The sequence below is a fragment of the Oreochromis aureus genome, linkage group 17, assembly GCF_013358895.1.
Source record: "Oreochromis aureus strain Israel breed Guangdong linkage group 17, ZZ_aureus, whole genome shotgun sequence".
In the NCBI taxonomy this organism is placed as follows: Eukaryota; Metazoa; Chordata; class Actinopteri; order Cichliformes; family Cichlidae; genus Oreochromis; species Oreochromis aureus.
Genome location: NC_052958.1, coordinates 35,975,350 through 35,998,370, shown reverse-complemented (window position 1 = coordinate 35,998,370; position 23,021 = coordinate 35,975,350). Strand labels below are relative to the sequence as shown.

Below are 23,021 nucleotides of genomic sequence, written 5' to 3'. Positions count from 1 at the left end.
TTGTTCGTAATCTCACTTTGTTTTGCTTTACAAGCCCATCTGGTTTGTGTTCAAAAGCAATGAACCGATAGTTATAACAGGAAACTTCAGTTTCTGTATTGCTTCATCATCAAGTTTACTTTTTGAACTTTGAAGTTAAACAACTTCCAGATGTGTTTGCATGCACTAGCTTTGACTGAAAAGCTGTACAAGTTCCTTGAGTTATGGAAAACAACAAGAAAGACATCAGGAAGAGCAAATGTGACTTAATCACAGGAAAATGTTGACATATTTCAAGTGAGGTTACTGTGGAAGTGGTGTTATCAGTCGCTATTTCCTGCAGCCACTCAGCAGTCTGAAGTTCGTTGTGAGATACGAGACTCCAGTGACCTCATTTGCAGAAAAAGAAAGCTGTAAGCTCACACAATACATTTAACACAACTTGTCAAACATGAGGCTTGGGGACCAGAATCAGCCCGCCAAAGACTCCAACATGGCCCACTGGAAAGCTTTGGAAAATGTGAGGGAAGGCATCGACTTTGGACTTGCACAGCTTTTTCATACTGACAAAGACCTCAGTATCCATTCATATTGCACCAAAATAACCAAGTCATAGATAAACATTTAAATAACCAAACATGACGGAAAGGGGAGTTTTACTGCTCTGCCCAACTTAAGGGTTGAGTCAGACATCCCTCATTTAAGCATCTAGCACTTATGCCCAAAATAATGGTACATATTTAGTCATGATTTGGATATCAACCTGAAGCACTGCACAAAAACCTTTTTAGTTGCCATCATATAAAGGTCACAGTTACAAATGGAAACACCTGCTGTAAGATTAACATTTTCCGTGATACTAAAGATATATATACAAAGAGGAGACTTTCAATTTCGATCTTTAGATTTTCTCAGGAAGAAGAGCAGGTGGTGCCACAAACATGTTTTGCCTTGTTTTTTTACCTTTATACAGAAAACATTGGCGTGCCGCTGGCCAAACTGAACTTATCTCTTATATATAATCTCTCTTGGTGGTTTTAACACAGGAAATCAGTAACCTTGCAGACATATTGCGTGCAAAGAAACACACCTATAATTGGCTGAAAAAATATATCAGATAAAAGAAGAAAAAGTACATAAAAACATACATAATCAACATCCTAAAGCTACAAAAATGTTTGCCTCAAATGCACTTATAGGGCCTAATTTTGCAGATTCACGGATTGGCATGCAGACTGGACCACAAGGATCAAACCACCAACCAACTGATTAGCTGATGGAAAAAGGGAGGCTACACTGGTGTTGTGATAAACATTTTTAGAATCTGAACTGAAATGAAAACTTCCTGTCGTGTTTAAGTACCGAAAAAGTCAACACTGTCAGAGCCTTTGAGCATCAAACAGCTGCCCTCATATCACATGAAGTGATGAAGATGATGGGGAAACTAATCTTGGCCCACTTAAGGCCGCAGATTAAAACATCGTTTGACGAAGTTTGCTGACAAGAAGAATTTTCTAAGGAGAAGGACATCATCAGAGAGCCTCATTATAAACAAAGGGTCCCTAAATGCTTTTAGGTCGTGACATGATGAGGAACAGGAGTGTAGGCTGACCACGTCCACCTTAGAGCAAGGGAAAAGGGGAAGTGGGCAAGAACAATAGACAAGAAAACCTTGAGAAGCCCAAACACTTACTAGATGTAAAAGTCTGGTACATTTCAGATTAATTATGTGCTAAATAAATAAAAGGATGCCTTTCTGTTTCTTGACTGGATATCAGTGGGGATAAACATATTGGGCTGGTTCAATAAAGAAACCAACTTCTGGCTGTTTGAACAAATGTTTCTTAAAGATATGCAGCTCAGCAGGAAGGAATACCATCTCTTGGATGTTTATGCGCAAGCAAGAGTTTGCCTAGAGGCAAAATACCAGTTTGATCTGGCTTAGGTACCATCACAGTAAGAGCCCGTGTCTGCTAATAGCAGAAGAAACAGCTCTGCTCCTCATATATATGAAAAAAGTGTAAACAAGGTCATCCCAGTTTGTAAAAGGGTGGCTGCTACAGCACCAGAGGCATGCTTGACTCAAAGGAATGTCATCATTAAACTTTGTTAAACTTCTTGAGATCTGTTAAGACAAAACTTTCATTTTCAGTGTCTTCGGATGTGCAATTGATTAATATCAAGCCAATCTGATTTGGATCTGGAGACCATTGCTTTCACAGAGTCTGCCAATGCTCTGTGGTCTTTGCTTCCTCCAGCTACTGATGGAAAAAAAAAACTCACCTTTGTTAATATTCGTAAAAGCTTGACTACATGATGTACAATCTGTTGCTTCTTATTTCATCACCTCATTATCAACCCCCCCCCCCCAAAAAAAAAAAAAAAACTCACAAGATTTGTAGCATTGTGGTATTTGGATGTCTCACGCTCATGTTGTAGCCAATGTTGCAATATGCTAGCTGAATAGAGAGACATCACTTCGATCTCTTTGGTCCCAAGGATTACGTATAGGCCTACACTTGAAGCTATACCCGTTATACTGCTGAACACCTTGCTAGCGATTTTGAAGCAATCTATTTGTGGTTTAGTGAAATTCCTTTGAGGAATTTCTGGACATGGAGCGCTTCTATCTGTAAGAAGCATCAATATATAAACAAATCACAACATAGAAAGAGCATTCCACACACAGACAGCCAAAGGAAATATGAAAGAAAAAGTTTAAAAAATGACTAATCTTAGTTTTAGGAAATTTTACAAAAGATGACTGTGGTGTTTAACCTTTTGCTTTACTTGCTTTACTGAGCAGGGGGACAAATTTAGCTTATTTTGATATCAAAACTTAACAGAATGTCAGATTAAACCTTAAGTTTGGTTAAACTATTTTAATGTCTCAGCCCATGTTTTTCTGTCCTTGGTGTGCTTGTTTTATTCTGAAAACTTCACTCATTATGAATGTTCATTACCTCAGGATTCTGTTGGATTCCAATTAACAGGACGTGGCCATGACATTGCATACCTTTAGCAACATCTAACCTTGATACAGATCAGTTGACACTATTTGAACGCTTTACCAGGTGTTGTTGACTCTGTGATGTTTTTTTTCTCCAGTCACTGATGGTAAAATGCTTCTGCTCTGCATCACATCCCAGATGGAAGTGTGTTAATACCACTCCAAGCCTGGTTGTCTCTGTGGTTTGGAGCATACTGGGATATTGATTTTTTCTTACATGGACAGTGGTGGTGGGGTATAAAAGACTTTCGTGCATTTAGAATGAATGTGATAAAAGCTGAAATTACATGGGAGATTTTGCATTATTTTACACTGTTTAATACAACTGCTGTGAACTCTTTCTTTAATAAATATAGTGTTTCTACTGCTCCAGTACCAGCACTTCTACTACCACCCAAAGACCTACTACTATGTACAAATCCTGCTGCCAAATCTGTAACAATTAAAGCTTAAGCTAGTGGATCTCAGTCTATATAAACAGGCTTCATAGGAGGGTCCCCCAATATGACTATTATTTATTCTATTCATTCTAATAGTTATTCCCATGTGAACTGTGTTATAGCTGCTGTTTAATAAATGTGCATCTATCATCTTCTGTGGTCTCTTTAAATGAACTTTTTTGTATCTAACCACAGAAACCTCTAGATACATGAAAATAGTTTTGGTAATGTTGATACATATTAATTCTTTAGGGGGGACAAAAGTATTTTCTCTAATAGTAGATGCCATAGCACCTCTCCTGGGCTACTTATAAATCAAAGGTTATAAATCCAAGGGCCACCTAGTGTTTTACTAGCTTTAGAATAAATAGTGTGGAAATTTGTTAGATCATAGTCATTAAGGTCATTTTTCTTGCTAACCAAAATCTGGATATTTTTGATCTTGTGAATATATAAATAAATAAGGCTTACGTATACACTGGAGCAGGTACTTGGTCCACTTTGGACCACCTTTACTTTCCTTGCATCTGAGTCTTGAGATCACTGCTCTCCTTGCATTACCTATATACACTTGAGGCTAAAAGCGCTCCCAGTTTGGAAGCAGGCATCTTTTGGATCCCCATTTAAACTGCTTTGAGGAATTTCAGGGGATGGACAGCTGCCTTTGGAGAAGTCTGACCTGATGTTTTTGTTCCCACAACTTCAAATTCCAGCTTAAATAATTCTTACTATCCATAATACACTTCAGCCACTTCCCCCACCTCAGGTTCCTCTAAAGCTAGGATGTCTCCCTCTGAGCTCTATGGGAACTTTTCAGCATTCAGATGTGTTCATCTAACTGTTGTAGTGCTCATTTTACAAGAAATCCACACAAAAATCAAAACTGCATAATCATATCACATCATTCTGTTATCAAGGAAGACCCAGTGTCCTCTACACGGGACAGAAGATAAATATAAAGGGGCTTGTAAAGATAAAGGTGTAAAGATAAAGGGGCTTGTAGCCTATTCATGTAAAGCGAAAGGTTGACATAAGACATAAGCTGGATTGAACTAAGGTATCAGCTAGGTTCACAGGCAGATTTACGCATTGCAACATGTGCATCGGACAGTTTCTTACCATGGTTCATTGTTCATTCAGAATTATTTTTAAGCAGGGGTGAGCAACTCCAGGCCTCGAGGGCCGGTGTCCTGCAGGTTTTAGATCGAACCCTGGGTCAACAAACCTGATTCACATGATTAGTTCATTACCAGGCCTCTTGAGAACTTCACAACATGTTGAGGAGGTCATTTAGCCATTTAAGTCAGCTGTGCTGGATCAAGGACACATCTAAAACCTGCAGGACACCGGCCCTCGAGGCCTGGAGTTCCCCCACCCATGCTCTAAAGCATTGGGCGTGTAGGTAAATGGGTGGAAACAGAAAAATATGTTTAGCTCGAGGTGTATTGTGGAGAACAATGTTTTAAGACAGCAGCATTAACGGCTAAAACAAACAAACAAAAAGGGAGAATTTCTGTGCATAAGGCATGAAAACAATGGTGTCTGAGGAGGAAACCAGAAGGGCACATCTTTCTAAAGTATTTCATCATGAGTGAGAGGATTCTGGCCCCATTCCAAGTCTGTTTGCAGAGCATGAACAAACCCAGGTAATTAAATACTGACAATTTCCTTCTCGCATAGTTTTGTGCATACACACTGTGAATGAGGCCCATGCTTTTGAATTCATTACTGTCAAAATGTCGCTGATTTCAAAAATCCTTTTTCAGTTCTCTCTTGGTGGTTTTAACACATGTATAGAGCAGTATAGACATACTGCTGTCCTTCTGGCATATCTCCTCTTCTTGACTATCTGATTGTCTTCATCTCTGCCAGGATGAAGATCTTCATACTCTTTCTCTCCTTTACTCATTCTATGTGTCGCAATACACACTACAATAACAACTGAAGTGATGCTGTTTACTGAAACTCTGGACTTTTGATCTGATACAGGAAAGTTTAGTTTGTATAAACAATGGAACGAAGTGCCTTTAACAAGGTGGTAGTGAAGATAAAATACTAAAATACCGCTTAATCATTCTCATCAAGTAAGAAAGCCACAATTTAGCGGCTGAATTAAGTAAGACAACTTCACTATAAGTTGAAACACACTGAAGAAGAAAACAGCAAGAATTATGCCTTAACAGAGTTAATTATGTTTTTTTTTTATGACATGAGAGAAGCAAACTGCTGCTAGGACAGAAACAACTGAGTAGTCTTTTTGTTTAAGATTAAGCTTCTTTCTTAGGCTATATAAACAACAAAAAACATAGCAAGATAGCCATGATGATTTGGGGATGGTGTTGATGGAAGATGAAATGGGTTATCAGGTTGTGACAAACACCATCTGACCAGAGTCCAGTTCTATGTGAGGGTAAGAGTCAGTGGGAAAGCCATAGGGTACTACATTATCTACAAGTCCACTTCAGATGGGGCAGGATTCATGGGCTTCACTTCATCTGGCGTCTGCAGTGGGATGTGCTTTTTTGACTTCCTGAGATACAAAATGGACAGACGGCAATGAGTTTGATTAAAAAACAAGTAACTGTAATCTGATGGGTGTGTACAAAATTCACCCAAGCTCGCTGTTATCCAAACATTTTCTTTTACCTTTGATACAGTAAGAAGATGATGCCCAAAGAGCAGAGAATCACCAGTAAAACAGTGACAGAGATGGATGCCAGCGTTGCTGCTTTAGACGGTTCTGCTAATAAGAGAAAATACTGAACATCAATTTCTACCCATGTACTCTTCTCATTCTCAGTTTCTCCACAGAAAATAATACATATAATATGGCATTTTATCAGACATGATGACTCCAAGTCTGCTTTGTGAATCTTTCAAGTGCTTCAGTGTAAACATCAAAGACTATAATCAAACTCAGTGGGATTCTGTGCTGTGTCTGCAGCGTGTCCTAGTCTAAAAAAAATCTGGGGTGAAGGGTATTTAATGCTAAATAGTCCAAAGGTTTACATGGTCCAAAAGCAGAAAGGAATGCTAGGGAAAACAAATAACCAGAAGCCACAAGGAATACATACACAGCTAACTCAAGGAGCGGAAACACTATGCAGGCACACAAGCATGTGGGGCGACTCAACAAAGGACAACTGGGAGAGTGAGACAATAAATACAAAATGTGATGAGGCTAGGAGAAATAGGTGGGGAACACAATGGGAACAAAATCAGGGATGACAGACTGAAACATGCAAACCTGTCACAGAGGGAAACTAATGGGAAGAATAAGAAAACAACAACAGACTATACAAAATAAGCTTAAGGCAGAATAGTCATGAAAATAACCGTAAACTGATACAAGGAAACGAGGAATTAAAACTCACAATACTTAGAAATGTGGCGAACAAGAATAAACAATAATGATGAAGAGATTAAGATCAAAGTGAAAATAAGTTAGTCTTTATGTTCGGTAAAGCACTGTGGCTAAGATTGAGTTACAAGAAAGACTTTGACCATTTAGATCACACTGGAGTGCACAGATGTTCTCCTCACTGTCTCATTTTCTGGCTCTGTGGCAGTGTTAACTCTGTTATTAGAACTATGTGTTAGATAAGCATGTGAAACCTCAGATACATGCCTTTCTTTAGAGACTTAACAGCTAAAATCTAAAAACAAGACAACATAGCTCAGCTAGCTAGCTCAAGGTGAGGCTTCACTTTGGCTTCACATACCATTCATAGCTTAGACTCATTAGCAGGGCATATTTGGCCTATGGGATGCCCATGAAATTCCTTTTACAGGTGTTTGTGTTTCATCTGTGGTGCTCGATTCAGTCAGTGTGTAATTCTTTTATAATTATTTTTAAGGCAGAAAGATGAATTATTTTTGGATGCTACTAACTATTAATTGTCTATGTTTTGTTAAACTGCTTTGATGACTTCCTTAACTACTTATGTTTATCTGTCCTCGATATGGTTGTTCAGCTCTGAAAGGTTATCTGATGGTGAATGTTCCTGTTCTCTTCTTTTGGTCTTGAAGAGGATGAAGAGGTGAGTTCATAAGCATGTTAGAAAGGATGTGGTTAGTCATTAATTTTGGCTGTCTGTAACGCCAACTCAGCAGGTAAAAATAAGCTGTCAGCAACAGCAAAGCAGAAACTTACTGTTCAAGCACGGTGTGACTTTGTGCTGTTTACCATGTGTGTATGTTTCTATGTTGTCCCTTTCTCCAGGCACTGATGGCAAAGTGCTTACATTCTGCATCATCTTGGTGGTGAAAGTTGCTGCTGTGAAGAAAAAAAACATCACTCACTGTTAAATGGAGTAGCAGACATTAGACACCTGCTTGTCTTTTCTTGCTGCCTGAACAGTGCGAGGCTCTCCTTCATGAACCTATATATGAACATCACACTTCAAAACAAAACAAAAAGATTTGAAAATATTTGGTACAGATCAGTTGAGAAGCTAAATGGTAAAGCATGTATGAAATTGGGCTCTTGACAGAATGCGGTATTGCAGTTTGGAGCATTCTGGGAAATAGACAGTGATTGTCTGGCACGGAAGAATTTCTCATGCACTTTGGTCATATATTTAGTTTTATAATGCATATATTTGATCAAAACTTGAGAGGATTTTGTGTCAGTTTACACAGTTTGTTTTAATGCTGATGCAAAGTCTTACATTCATACAAAGAAAGACATGAGAGTATCAAACCATCATTCACCACATTTACCATTTAGATCCTACTATTATCAGTGCAATCATACATACCCTAGTTTGTAAAGCAGCTTTTCTCTGATTGATTTATCGTCTCCACTCTCAAGCTAAAGGTACTGCAGACTTTCAAAAGCTCTACAATTGGACAATCACATCACATGACTCACAGCTCTACATTTCAGTGTTGGCTGTCTGATGATGTACTTCTCTACGCTCACACTATGCCTTATTAAATCAGTTTAAATCTCAATTACACATTATTTTTCCTAATTTTGGGTATGTTACTGCATAGAACACTTCTGTGGTCCACATCATACATACCAGCAAATTATGAGTAATACTATTTTGTTTTTTTAGCAATACAGATGGACCTTTTACTTTTGTTGTTGTTGGACGTGTTGATGTTATTCTTGGGTCAGCTGAAACACAATAAATGGATAAAACATATTTAAAACATATTTAAGTTGGTCAGGCTCCAAAACCTGTTGTATAGATGGGGAGGCTGAAGCTCAGGAGGTAGAGCAGGGCATGTGCTGATCTGAAGGTTGGTGGTTTGATCCCTGACTGCTCCAGTCTCCGTGCTAAATATCCTTGGAGAATGAATGTGACTGATTCTTATATAGCACTTTTCAACTCTCCCGGAGGACTCAAAGCGCTCTATACAACATGCCCCATTCAACATTACTTTCTTCTATGATCTTATGTGCTTACTAACTAACATTCACACACATTCATACTCAGATGAATGCATCAGAGAGCAACTTAGGGTTGGCCCAAGGATGGGGGAGTCAGGGATCAAACCACCAACCTTCCGATCAGTGACCTGCTCTACCTCCTGAGCTACAGTCAGTATGCATCCATATTACCTCAAAAAGGTGCAACTCACACAAAGGATGCAACTTTCATTTAGACACACAGACAGACTGACTTACGTGTACACTGTAGTGTTGGCTCAGTCCAGTGTACACCAACTTCTTTTGCAACGCATCTGATGACATTTGATGTTCCCACTACCGTTGTGTAATCATCTATACATTTGTAGCGAAAATGGCTACCAATTTTAAAACAGCCTTGCTGTGGGGGTTTAGTTAAATTTCTCTGAGGAATCTCTGGACATTGACAGCTGTTATGTGTAAGAAAAATGAATATTTACAATATCATAAAATGTGAAATAAAGTAAAAATAACTAATCTTATTATTTTTTGTAAATCATGTAAGGCAGATTTTATCTCTATGGCTAGAAGATAGAATTAATAGTCCTCTGATAAAATTAATTTAAACAATTAATACAAATGTAACTTCAAACACATGTGACATCTGCTAGTTGTTGTACTGCACCCTCTGCATGTCCTCCTTCACTACATCCGTGGAAATCTTCACTGTTCCTCTCCTTTTCCTCCTGACTAGTAGCTTCATATTCAACATCCTCTGTCCAGTGTATCCACTATGCCTGCTCTGCAGATGTCCAAACCATCTCAGCCTGACCTCTCTAACTTTGTCTCCAAACTGGTCAACTTGAGCTGTCCCTCTCATTTCCAATCCTGTCCATCCCAGTTCCTCTTAATGAAAATCTTAGCATCTTAACTCTGCTACCACCATCATGGTCTTATGTCTTTTTATCAGTGCTGCCAACGCCAAACGATACGTCATATCATTAAATATACATAGATATTACTAACAAACATTGCTGCAGCTACTGTAACAATCACTGCTAATAAAACGACTCTAAAACATAATTAGTGTTTTATTTTTGTTTTGTTATCACTACTGGTGAGAGTTTGATTCTAATAGAATCACTGACAGAGTAGGTACTGATGGAGTCGTGGGAAATGTCAAAGCAAAACTGCAAAATTAAACCATTATTGATCATGCACACCAACAAATTATGAGTAATACTATTTTCTTTTTTTTTTAGCAATACAGATGGACAAACACTTACCTTTTACTTTTGTTGTTGTTGGACGTGTTGTGGTTATCCTTGGGTCAGCTGAAACACAATAAATAGGTAAAACATATTTAAAACACAATTAAGTTTGTCAGGCTCCAAAACCTGTTGTATAGATGGGGATGTTAAAGTGCAGGAGGTAGAGCAGGGCATGTGCTAATCAGAAGGTTGGTGGTTTTATCCCCGGCTGCTCCAGTCACCGTGCTAAATATCCTTGGAGAATGAATGTGTATGAATGCTAGATAGTAAGCACTTGTGTAGAAACCATAGAACAAAGTGCTTGTGTGAATGAGGCAGGTTATATAAAGTGCTTTGCGTACTCAGAGTAGAAAAGTTCTATATAGGAATCAGTCCATTTACCATTTAGATCCTACTCTTATCAGTGCAAGCACACATACCCTAGTTTGTAATGCAGCTTTTTTCTGATAGATTTATTGTCTCCACTTTCAAGCTAAAAGTATTGCAGACTTTCAAAAGCTCTACAATTAGACAGTCACATCGTTTACTATGCATCACTCAAAGCTCTACATTTCAGTGTTTGCTGATGATGTACTTCTCTACACTCACACTATGCCTAGTTAAATCAGTTTCAACGTGTTTAAATCTCAATTACAAATGATTTTTCCTCATTTTGGACATGTTACTGCAAAGAACACATCTGTCTGTTGTCCACATACTGAACACTAACAGCCAACCTCCGTGGTATATAAATGGTAAATGGACTGATTCATATATAGCACTTTTCTACTCTCCCGGCGGACTCGGAGCTCTCTATACAACATTCACACAAGCGCTTTCTTCTATGATTTTATGTGCTTACTAACTAACATTCACACACATTCATACTCAGACGGATGCATCAGAGAGCAACTTAGGGTTTCCCAAGGATGGGGGAGTCAAGGATTGAACCACCATCAATCGGATCAGTGACCTGCTCTATCCCCTGAGTGTCCATATTACCTCAAAAAGGTGTAACTGAAACACAGGATGCAACTTTCATTTAGACACACAGACAGACTGACTTACGTGTACACTGTAGTGTTGGCTCAGTCCAGTGTACACCAACTTCTTTTGCGACGCATTTGATGAAATTTGATGTTCCCACTACCCTTGCATAACCATCTATACATTTGTAGAAAAAATGGCTACCAATTTTAAAACAGCCTTGCTGTGGGGGTTTAGTTAAATTTCTCTGAGGAATCTCTGGACATTGACAGCTGTTATCTGTAAGAAAAATGAATATTTACAATATCATAAAATGTAAAATAAAGTAAATAATAACTAATCTTATTATTTGTTGTAAATCGTTATATGGCAGACCTTAAGGCTGGAAGGTTAACCTATTAATTCTAAAATCAAACTCAAATTCGTCCACATCCAAAGTGATACAAAATTGTGAGTTTCAGCATTTAGGTCTTAAGATTGACAAATATGTGCATGTAAAAGCATGTCTTTCTTCAATCACCAATCTTAATTGCTCAAATGTTTGATTTTATACATACATTAATGATTAATTTTGAAGGTTGTGATGGAAAAATGATTTCTGGTAGCCTGTCTACCTGAATCTAATTTGTAATTACACATAACAAATGTGGAAGTTTTCTTTTCTTTTTTTCTTTTTCTTTAACTTACCGCTGCTGGAGAATCTTGCAGCTCCTGGCAGACAAACTATCATAATGCACACACAGAAAGAAAGAGAAATCAGATCCATCTGACACGTCGATCCTGACTTAAACCACGTTCTCCACATAAAGACAGACCGATCAATATCCCAATCCCTCCTGTCAGTGCACTTATGTCTCTCTCACACCTTACTCATGCCACTCCTCTAAAGTCTAACGTCATTTAGGACTGCACAGCCCTTATTTGGTTGTTAAGTGATGACGTATAAACCCCTCTTCCGTGTCCAAACTACACTTCTTTCATGAATGCTAATGTCCTTTAGCGTGTTTTAATCCCCCTGTCCAACATGTTAAGACAATGTACTACATTCTATCTGGCTTTTATATTTAATCATATTTATTCATTTATTTATTTCCTATATGTTTAAAGTGTATTTGTCAACCTTTCACAGCCTTACAAAGCTGAAATAACAGATCTAACAATTATTTAGATCGAAAAGGGGGAAAAACCTGAGTGTAATAAAGTTTTGGAGAAAGTTGAGCTTCCTTTCATTCTCAGTGAATTCATCCAGAAGGAGAGTTGGGAAAGCTGATCACAAATTCCGTTATTTGTGAAAGACCAACTCTGTGAAAAATCGTTATTCATGCAACACTTAAAACGGATTTGTTTTGTTTGTTCCCAGAGTGCATGTCCACACAGTAACCAAGTAAATGCACAGAAAAGCTTTAAAATTCAAGTTGACACGCAAAAGCAATGTCGGATCAATAAAACCTCCCACCGTGCGCGTGTTACTAAATTGGAATCGTTTTGAATCCTTCCCCAGACTCACACTCGCTAATAGCCTCCACTAAATGGACTGATAATGATCATGAATGTGTCATGGAGACGCGCACCGCTAAAGCAAAGAGCAGGGGACTTTCGGTAACGTTAACAGCAGAGATACTGAATGCTTTGTTTAACAGCATCATTCGTGCATAAGATGAGCTGACTGTTCCTGTTGGACTCTTGGCAAGTTGCTTGCTTGCGCACCCTCACTGGGCAAAATCCACAGACCGCGCTCATAGGTGTGGTTAGTTTTACGGGTGACTCACAAAAGTTGCCGTTTTCTAAACACAAGCGCAGTCAGTTCATGTCAATATAAAGCGCAAAATATAAGCCGTGCTTTTTTCAGCGTTTTGGAACGTTTTTAAATCAGTTTGTGCGCTTGATATCATCATCATCATCATCATTTCCCATTTCGTTTTTCCTGCCTGCCAGCCAGCTGTGACGTTGTGATATTACTCATAAAGTGTGAATAATGATAGAAAAAATAACAATAGTAATAATAATATAATAAATTCAATAAAAAGATACATAGAGAGCGTTCATAGAACTCACCTTAGAAAAGTAAACATGTTTGGCGAAACAGTGCATTCAGATCATAATTCTGATTGAAAAGCTGCCGGGCAAGACAGGCTAAAAACAACAAAAGAAAACATTCTCCTCTCGGTATTTTGAATCTTGAAAAAGGAAATACATAAGCAACAAGGCAAGTCACACTAATGTTTCAGATGTGTGCCGGATAACATTCAACACAGCGGTTGGACGTTACAAAGAGCAGAGTCTGCCCATCTGTTCGTCTGAAATCTTCTCAAGTTGACTTCCAGTGGAAAGTCAATTAAACCTGAAAGTCTGCAGATAGTCACGGCAATAGAGGAAGATATAGTCATATGTGCTGTGCTGCAATGCTGCAGAGCAAAAGGAGTTCAACTGAAACAGTGTGGCGTGTGATCACACCTAAGAAGAAGTCAAGTGTGATATATCTACAACTGCAGCTGTCAGACACATGGAGGCCCAAGAAGACAAAAGTGAGCTACAACCAGTCCTTGGCATGGTCAGCTACTTCACAAAATGTGTCCTGTCTAGCAATGCACCTTTTCATCACCTGTTCAAAAATATTATGATGATTTCATATGTGACACAGCATGAAGATTTCAGGAAAATAAGGATGTCACAAGAGAGCCTGTTCTAGTCCAATCGTATTTTGACCCCAGCAAAGAGCTCAGACTACAAGTTGATGCAAGTAAATGTGAGCCAGATGTTGAGCCATTGGATATGTGTTTAAAATTAACTATACTCAGATTGAAAAAGAGCTTTGTGCTATCCACCAGTATGTGACAATGAAAGTGACAATAAACCTCTTGAGTCCATCACAAACAAGCCACTTACAGCAGCACCTCCAAGAGTACAACAGGTGATACTTCAGTTGGAGAAGTATGATCTTACCATCTGTACTTTGTCTAGGAAGGCGCACAAGATGACCTCAACTTCCAGAGGCCAGTTCATTTTCTGTTCTATATTCCTACTCTTATCTTTATAGTCATGCTGAATGAAAATGGCATTGTTTTGTGACTTATGTATTTAATGTTTAAAAGGATTCTACATGCTTTATTTTGCAGTATTGTGAAATTCAACCATATTTTATTCAGAAATGGTCACAAATTATCTTTTGCAATTTGAGTTTTTTCATTAGTGTGTTCTCAAATATGGGACTATGCAGGACTACTGGACTTGGCTACTTAAAATAGGAAAAACTAATACATTTTTTTAGTGTCTTTCCCAAATTATATTATGGTGCTAAGGAAGGCCAGTGAAGATTCCAGGTTTCAAAGTACAACATTTTGTGTATTCAGAGATGCTCTTCTGCATACCTTAATTGGACCAAGTGGTTATTTGAGTTACTTTCCTATGAGCACAAAGTGTTTGGCATTTGAAGCTAAAATTTCATACGAATCATGTATATTGTATATTTTAAAACTTTGTTCCATCAAATATTTATGCAAATCAGGGACAGTGACCCCTATGTTAAATGAGGAACTTAACAAAACTAGAAACAGAAACCATAATATAGCCACATAGATTTGCAAAGCTGTTGATTGCATTCATGTATTTATTAATTTTTTTCAAAGTACATGGACAAAACCCATCATATATTTCATACATGAGAGCTGCTGTAGTTTTACGCTCTCGCGAGTAGCTCTTTGCACTGCTCATGCAAATCAGCTGAGTTTTGACTGTTTGGAGGTGGACCACAAAGAAGGACAGGGTCCTAATGTGATGTGTCTCTTTGACGGTCACTTCAGGTTACTGCATTAAACCAAGTTACACTGTGACAGCCACAAGTGCCGTTTTAAAGTGGATTTGTTTGCCAAATTATTAACTGTTATTATCAACAGTTATTGTTTCCTGTGCAGCCGTGGAAATACTTAAACTATCACTGGATTACGTTACTGCTGAAGAAATCTGAGATTCTAAGGTAAGTCCTGAAGTCTCTGCACTCCTGTCCCATTAATTTGCTGTAGTTTGGTTAGCACTTGTGATTTCAAAGAATAAATAAAATGAAGAAAAAAACCCCATGAGGATCATGAAAGGAAGTGTGCATCAAGATCTAGCAATCATAAGTTTGGCCAAAATACAAACATTTTTAAGCCTGCCAACAAAAAGTTGCTCAGTCTGCACCAAACACAACTAACTTCCCAAACATGTCTCGATTGGAATGCTTCAATGTGTGCCCTGGAATTCTACAGATTTTAAGATGGTTTTCAGTATTAAAGTGAAACCAGTGATGAATCAGTACACCCACCAGTGCACAGGAGATATAAAAGCTGTAGGTAAACTGGCAATATTTCATTATGAACTATTATGAACCATTATGAAATAATCCTATTTAGCACAATGAAATCAATATAAAATATAAATCAATGAATAAATTATAAATTAACAATTATTTAGAGTTTGAAGTATATTGTAATGCAGAACATTTGTACTTTTATTTCAGTAAAAGTGTATTTTTACAGAATGTACATATAATGTAGTATGACTACTTTTATATACAGTAAGTATAGGATTTAGGAAAGGTATTTCTACCACAACTGTAAGAAGTTAATAATGAGCATTTGTTCTTTAAAACTGTGGGTAAATCTCATGAGGGGACTGCAAGGCTTAACAGTAGACCCCAGTCTGTGGGCCTCTTTCATAAACATCCTTATCAGAGAATTCTGGCCAATTGGTGATTACCAAAGCCAACATGTGTGGATGAAATCACAGCTAAATACACTTTAACAGTGAGAAATGCTCTCCCCTCATCTAGTATATCATGAAGGAAGGATAAGACATTTATACTGATGTGTGAGTGAAGTGGTTTTGTGGAAAGAGCTCCTGTACTCTGAATAGTCTCTTTCACCCTCTGACTCATTTCAATTCAGCCTGTCATGTACCAAGGCCAGAGTGCAAGACACTGCATGTGGATGAAAAATTTGCCTGTGTGCCTGTGATACCAGGTCCTTGTGCAAAAGCAGTGCCCACTGCTTGCTGTGGACAAGACAGGCTAGGTCCACCTTTCATAGCTTGCTGGGGTAATAAGGAGCTATTAAAATCAGCTGCTCCCTCATCCTGCATAGTACTGATGGTGACACACAGCATTATTTAACTGACCATATTTAACTGGTCCCTTAATGCAATTGACACGCCCTTCTCGACGAGAAGCCTGGGTTCGGGAGAGCCAGACAGTCCTGCAGGGACATTTCCTGCTGGATATGTCACACAGTGGAAAATTGTGTTTTTATATTTTGTTTTGGATCAGACCGTGTATTGGTACATAGTGTTGATTTTAATTGCATGATTTTATTGTGATAGTTACATTGCATGTTTGTTTATTGATATTTCTATTGCATGGTTTTGGTTTTATCCTCATATTTATATTGTGTGTGTTTAGTGTTGTTGCACAATATTCTTTTAATCCACTGTGGAATAAGCGGACAATTGTAGCCACCTGTGAGGTGGGGGCGTTCCCTGAGGCGGCCTATCAGCTGCCAAACTGACCTGTTAAGGGGGATAGTGAGCGCAAAGACGGAAGAAGAGGGACGCACGAAAGGTGAACAGGAGGAAAAGAAACACGTGCAAGCCAGCATATGTGTCCAAGGACCTGCTGCCTGACTGTGAGGTGCCATGAGTTGTTCGGCGACGGACCGGCCAGCGGAACACGGCAATCCAGTCCCAACGGCAGGAACAGCGACAGTGGGAGGCGATGCTCGCAATCCACAGCAAGGCAGGGGTGTCCCTCTGCCTGCATCTGGCGGTGCTACGAGGGAGACTGTGTTCAGGTGTGGAGTGGGGCGGGATTGTGCGGTGACGCGCTGTCAGGAGGAGACAGGCCTGCGACAGGAGCCCCCTCCTTGGTCTTCTGGCCGGCGTGGTTTCCATCCCGGAAGAGGAATTCCTCTCCTGTTTCAGATAAGGAACATTTGCCCGCGTGTGGCTGGACTGTGGGATTATGGGACTATGGGGGGAATTTTAGCATATGGGAAACATTTGTGTAGCTGTTGTTTTGATAGTGTATAGTTATTTCTGCCAGCAGGGTTTTTAGCGTATTGAGAACACTCTTTTTATTGTATAGGGGGATTTTAAATTGTATTTGTAATTCTGGTTGTGTCTGTGTTTCCATGGAAATAAATGGTGTGTTTAGGGACGTAGATCGACTGGTAAATTGAGAGCTTCACTTTTACTCTCAGCTCTCTCTTCACCACAACAGACCGGTGCAGCGTCTGCATCACTGCGGCCGCTGCACCAATCCGTCTGTCTCCCGCTCCCTTCTCCCATCACTCGTGAACAAGACCCCGAGATACTTAAACTCCTCCACTTGGGGCAGGAACTCGGCCCTGACCCGGAGTGGGCACTCCACCCTTTTCCGGCTGAAGACCATGGCCTCAGATTTGGAGGTGCTGATTCTCATTCCCAACGCTTCACACTCAGCTGCGAACCGTTCCAAGGCAAGCTGAAGGCCATCATCCGATGAAGCCAACAGAGCCACATCATCTGCAAAAAGCAGAGATGAGATCCTGAGACCACCCAAGTGGTCCGCCACTTGCCTACGCCTAGAAATTCTGTCCATAAAAATTAAGAACAGAATTGGTGACAAAGGGCAGCCCTGGCGGAGCCCATCACCCACCAGGAATTTTTTTTTTTTTTAATTTGTTCATTTCAGGCACAACAAAATACATATATTGAACATAAAGTGCACAAAAACAAAAAAACCAAAATGTACCTGAAAAGGAGTGGGACGAAGAAAACTTATTAAATCTCACCCCTATATTCACTCATCAACAAAAGACAATAAGCTTCCCGCAGCTACGCCCATCGTTGCAAACCAAACAAACCAAACCAAGCAAAACAAATAGAACCTTCATAACTGAATACAGAATATGTTAATTATAAATTGCGTTACCACAGGTAACAGGCAATAATAATTACAAAGTAACAAACACACATACATTGTCACGGTCTGTGGAGACAGGCCGTGCGGTGGTGTGTGTGATGGACCCAGGTGCGTACACAAGTTAGTAGACGGGAGTGAATTTAACAGAAAGCGAGCCTTTATTATGGCTGAGACAAAGGGCGTTTATCAATATGCGTACTTGTGCGTACTTGCGATCTCGTGTACTCGTGATACGTCATCAGTCGGAGACCAAGTACTGTTCCAATTCGAAGTACGCATCACGCCGAGAACGCGAAAAAGTCCCGGATGTGTTCTCGATCCGCCCATTTTATCGAGCATGCATCGGTGTAGACTTAGGACAGCTATATATCCCAGAATGCATTTCGTCCAAAACTCAACAGCGGACTCCCGGCACATCGTCCCCCCCCCGCTCGCGGTCTTCTCACTACTCAGGTTCTCAGGTTAAAGAAACCCCAGCAGCTGTCTATAGTATTGAGTGTCCACTAGAATAGAAATAAAAGCGTTCTAACATCTCACCTGCTTGTTTTTATTAAGGTATGTACACGTATGTACATGTACACTATTTTTATTAATAGAGGTTTCACTACTGAGGTTAAAAATGATATATAAGTCACTTAGATCACTTCTAAATGTTAATGTTTGGTTTATTTCAGTGTTTTATTTGTTCCTGAGTAAACCGGTTTGGCTGTGATTAAAGTTAAGCTTCATAACATGTTACTCACAGTTAAATTAAGAGGGGACGGCAGTAAAAACTCCAGACCTGTGACATCATCACGTACGCTGGTGTTCCGACTGTACAAATCACGAGTCCGTGCTCGCGTACTTGAGAATTGAGAAACGGCCCACGAGTCCGTGCTCGCGTTCTCGGCGGGTACGTACTCCCGTGCGTTCTCGGCGAGTACGTACTCACCGAGCACGCGAGTACGTACTCGCGTACTTGGGCATTGATAAACGGCCAAAGTGTACAAACAAAGCAGGGATAGAGTGACCAAACTAGACTATAACTAAACTGGGAAAACTAATACTGTGACAAACTAAGAAGACTCAGAGACTATGATGATAACTGCAAAGACTGACCGTGAAAACATGGAGGTGGGAACACAGACGAGGCGACACAGACTGCATGAAACACTGAGACATAAACAACTGAGGAACAAGACTAAACTGCAATCTAGAAATAAACAAGGTGAACTAAGCTAAGGCACAAAAGAATACAAAAGATACATAAACTCAAACACTGGGTCGCTCGACCCAGGACCATGACATACATATATACATACATACATATATATCTACACACACGTATATATATATATATATATATATATATATATATATATATATATATATATATATATATATATACATACATACGACGCACACGCTTTTTTTTTTCTTTTTCTTTTCCCCCCCATGGAATCCATACCAGCAATGGTAAGAGAACAGACATTACAGAGCACACGAAAAACCATCATTGAGTATACTGTGACCAGACCAACTGTTTGTAGAGGAATTTAAATCTATGAATATTTTTGCATTGTTTCAGTTGTAAACTCAGACTGTTCCAGATTTTCACACCACATACAGACACACAAAAACCTTCACGGGTTGTTCGAGTTCTGGGTAATTTGAATTCTCCGAAGCCTCTCACATTATAAGCCCTTTCTCGAATTTCAAATATAGATTGTAAATTTGCAGGTAGAAGTTTATTAAAGGCTTTGTATAAGATTATGGATGTATTGTAATTAACCAGATCCTGGAATTTAAGTAACTTTGCCTGAAGAAAGAGTTTGTGAGTATGATCTAGATAACCAGCCTTGTGAATAATACGCAGTGCTCGTTTCTGTACTGTGACTAATGGATTAGTTGTATTTTTATGTGTGTTTCCACACACTTCCACACAATATGTAAAATATGGAAGAACCAGGGTACAGTACAGAGTACGAAGTGCATCTTTATCAAGGTATGGTTTCACTTTGTTCAAAACTGCGAGGCTCCTGGAAATTTTGGTTTGTATGTGTCTGATGTGGGGTTTCCATGAAATTTTGTTATCAATTACGACTCCCAAAAATTTGTTTTCACTCACATTATCAATTGGTACACCTTCTATAATAATTGGTACTTCTATATTATATTTTAAATTACCAAAAAACATTGCTTTAGTTTTATTTATATTTAATGATAATTTATTTATATCCATCCATTTTTTAAAATTAATTTTAGCTCCCTGTTTACGGTCATTACAAGATCAGTATAATCATCGCTACTGAAAAATATGTTGGTATCATCTGCGAACAGTATGAGTTTAAGTACTTGAGAAACATCAAAAATATCATTTATGTAAACATTGAAAAGTTTTGGTCCCAACACTGACCCTTGGGGAACACCACATGTAATACCAAGTTTCTCTGAATGGTAATGCCCTATGCTAGCATATTGTTCCCGACCATTAGGTAACTTTTTAACCAGTTACCAGCTTTCCCTCGAACACCATATCTTTCCAATTTATCCAATAAAATTGAGTGATTGATTGTGTCGAAGGCCTTTTTGAGATCAACAAAAATACCGACTGCATATTTATTTTTTTCCAGTTCATTAGTAATTTCTTCTACTGCCTCAATTATCGCCATTGAAGTGGTTCTTTGCATTCTGAAACCATACTGACCAACATTTATTATTTGATGTTTTTCAAGGAATTTTTCTAATCTTGAATTAAAAAGTTTTTCTAAAATTTTTGAGAATTGAGGCAGTAGAGAAATAGGCCTATAATTGGTAAAACTGTTTGTCATTACTTTTGTATAGTGGTATTACTTTCGCAATTTTCATTTTTTTTTGGAAAACAACCGGACTGAAATGATAAATTACAGACATATGTTAAGGGACTAGCAATATTCAGAATAACCTGTTTAACTACAGACATATTTATGTCATTCAATGGATTATCCATTGAAGACTTACTTTTACATTTTAATGTGATATTTATTACTTCTTGCTCATTTGTAGCTGGGAGGAACAGTGAAAAGGGATTTGATTTTATATTACTGATATTTTCATTTTTTTGACACGGGATGTCCGCTGCTAGTTCAGGGCCAACATTTATAAAAAATTTATTGAACCCATCAACAATGTTACTCATGTTGTGATTTTCACCATTTGCATCAATGAAATATTCAGGATATGATGTTCCAGAAGATCCTTGTTTAATTAAGTTATTTAACACATCCCAAGTTCCTTTTATATTGTTTTTATTTTCATATAATCTTCTTCTATAATAAAGTTGTTTACTCGTTCTTATAATATCAGTCAATTTATTTCTATATGCTTTATATCTTTGTTCCACTTCTTTTGTTTTAACTTTGATGAACTGTTTATACAGATTGTTTTTCTTTTTGCAAGCATTGATAATTCCTTTTGTGAGCCAAGGACTTTTTATCTTTTTTTTCTTTGTCCTGTGTTCATTTACAGGACAATGTTTATTGTACAACATAGTGAAAATATCCAGGAAATTGTCATAAGCCTTGTCCACATCTGACTCTTCATACACCAAACTCCAATCTTGTTGTGCTAAATCGAAATTGAAGGCATGAATTGCTTCTTCATTTATTGTTCGCTTTGCTATGGTAATCTTGGTATCTATTTTTTTAAAATCACAGTCACACAAAGTAAAAACTGGTAAGTGGTCAGTTATGTCACAGACAAGCAGGCCACTATTAATTTGGAAATCCATGACATTAGTAAAAATGTTGTCAATAATAGTGGCGCTATGTGATGTTATTCTGCTTGGCTTTGTTATTGTTGGATATAGTGATAAGCTGTACATCGTGTCAGTAAAGTCATCAATGGCTTTTAACCTTGTTGGGTTTAGCAAATCAATATTAAAATCACCACAGATGAATAGTAATTTTTGGTTCACCGAAGCAAACATTTTTTCTATCCATTCATTAAAAGTGTCAATACTTGAACTGGGTGTCCGATATATGCAACTTATTATAACATTTCTCTTTTTTTCATTCATGATCTCAATAGTCAAACATTCCAAAATTCCATCAATAGCCATAGACATAGTTGTTACAACATTATATCTTATAGAGTTATGAACATATATAGCAACCCCGCCGCCCGCCTTGTTTAATCTATTCATGTATTTTAAATCATATCCATTCAAACAGAAATCTATTCCTTTATCGACATTGAACCAAGTTTCAGTGATGGCTATAACACTAAAGGGGCGAGAAAATTGTTGCAAGTAGTCCTTAATGAAATCAAAATTAGAGTACATACTTCTACTATTAAAGTGAATTAATGAGAGCTTCCCATCTAGGTTGATTTTTTTTTCATATTGTTCCTGTGTGAAATAATTACAATTTTTAACAAAAGAAGAGAGAAAATTACTTTCAGAATCTATTTCTGGGTCTATTATATTATGCTCCTTATATTCACAATCTAGATCAATGACTTTCTGTTGGAGAATTGATTTCAACGTGTCCATGTCATTTCCTGGTGTAATTAGAGATGTTGGTGTATTTATCATTTTTGATTGTCATTAGAGTTATATATTACCTCGATACATTAGTGTCAGTTGTACTTGTCCAGGTCCTCCATGTTCCTCACTATCAGTACTTTTGCCTCTTCTGGTGTCCCGTTTAGCTTAATGAAGATCTTGCAGTTTGTTACCCATGTATGTTGTATTTTACAGTTCTTCTTCAGTTGCCTTGCCTTACTTGCGATGTCTGCGTTTTTTCGTGTCAGATGCTCAATGAAAACGTCCGTGCCTTTCAGTTTGCGTCCTTGTTTCAGCAGTGCGACCTTGTTCTTCCGATTGACGAATCTCATAATGACGGCCGGCGGTCTGTCGCTCCTCCTGGGCATGCTTCTACATGCTCTAGGTCCATTTCTATCCCTTTGCTTTTAAGGAAGGACGCCACCTGTAAGGAGTTTTCCTGTAATTCAACTCAGATTGGAATAAATGACACTCAGACAGGTTTTACAAATTAACGTGCACGGGAGAGAACTGGACAGGCGCCGTTCCTTCGCTTGACCTCAG

General features: G+C 38.4%; 1 protein-coding gene across 8 annotated transcripts; it reads right to left on the bottom strand.

Annotated features, from left to right (window-relative positions):
* Positions 1-5,689: 5,689 nt before the first annotated feature.
* On the bottom strand, positions 5,690-23,021 carry LOC120434067 (interleukin-15 receptor subunit alpha-like). 8 transcript variants are annotated; one of them, XR_005608923.1, is made up of 7 exons: positions 13,081-14,405; positions 11,713-11,748; positions 11,107-11,304; positions 10,075-10,122; positions 7,583-7,705; positions 6,076-6,172; positions 5,690-5,959 (listed from the first exon to the last, which is right to left on the bottom strand). XR_005608923.1 is itself a non-coding variant. In XM_039601528.1 (7 exons), the coding sequence occupies exons 1-7, from the start codon at positions 22,545-22,547 to the stop codon at positions 5,878-5,880; spliced, it is 594 nt and encodes a 197-aa protein (XP_039457462.1). In that variant the 5' UTR covers positions 22,548-23,021; the 3' UTR covers positions 5,690-5,877. The 8 variants fall into 8 exon arrangements, 7 of the variants coding, with proteins under 7 accessions (XP_039457462.1, XP_039457463.1, XP_039457461.1 ...); XM_039601528.1 differs by lacking the exon at positions 13,081-14,405 and adding an exon at positions 22,538-23,021; XM_039601529.1 differs by lacking the exons at positions 11,107-11,304; positions 13,081-14,405 and adding an exon at positions 22,538-23,021.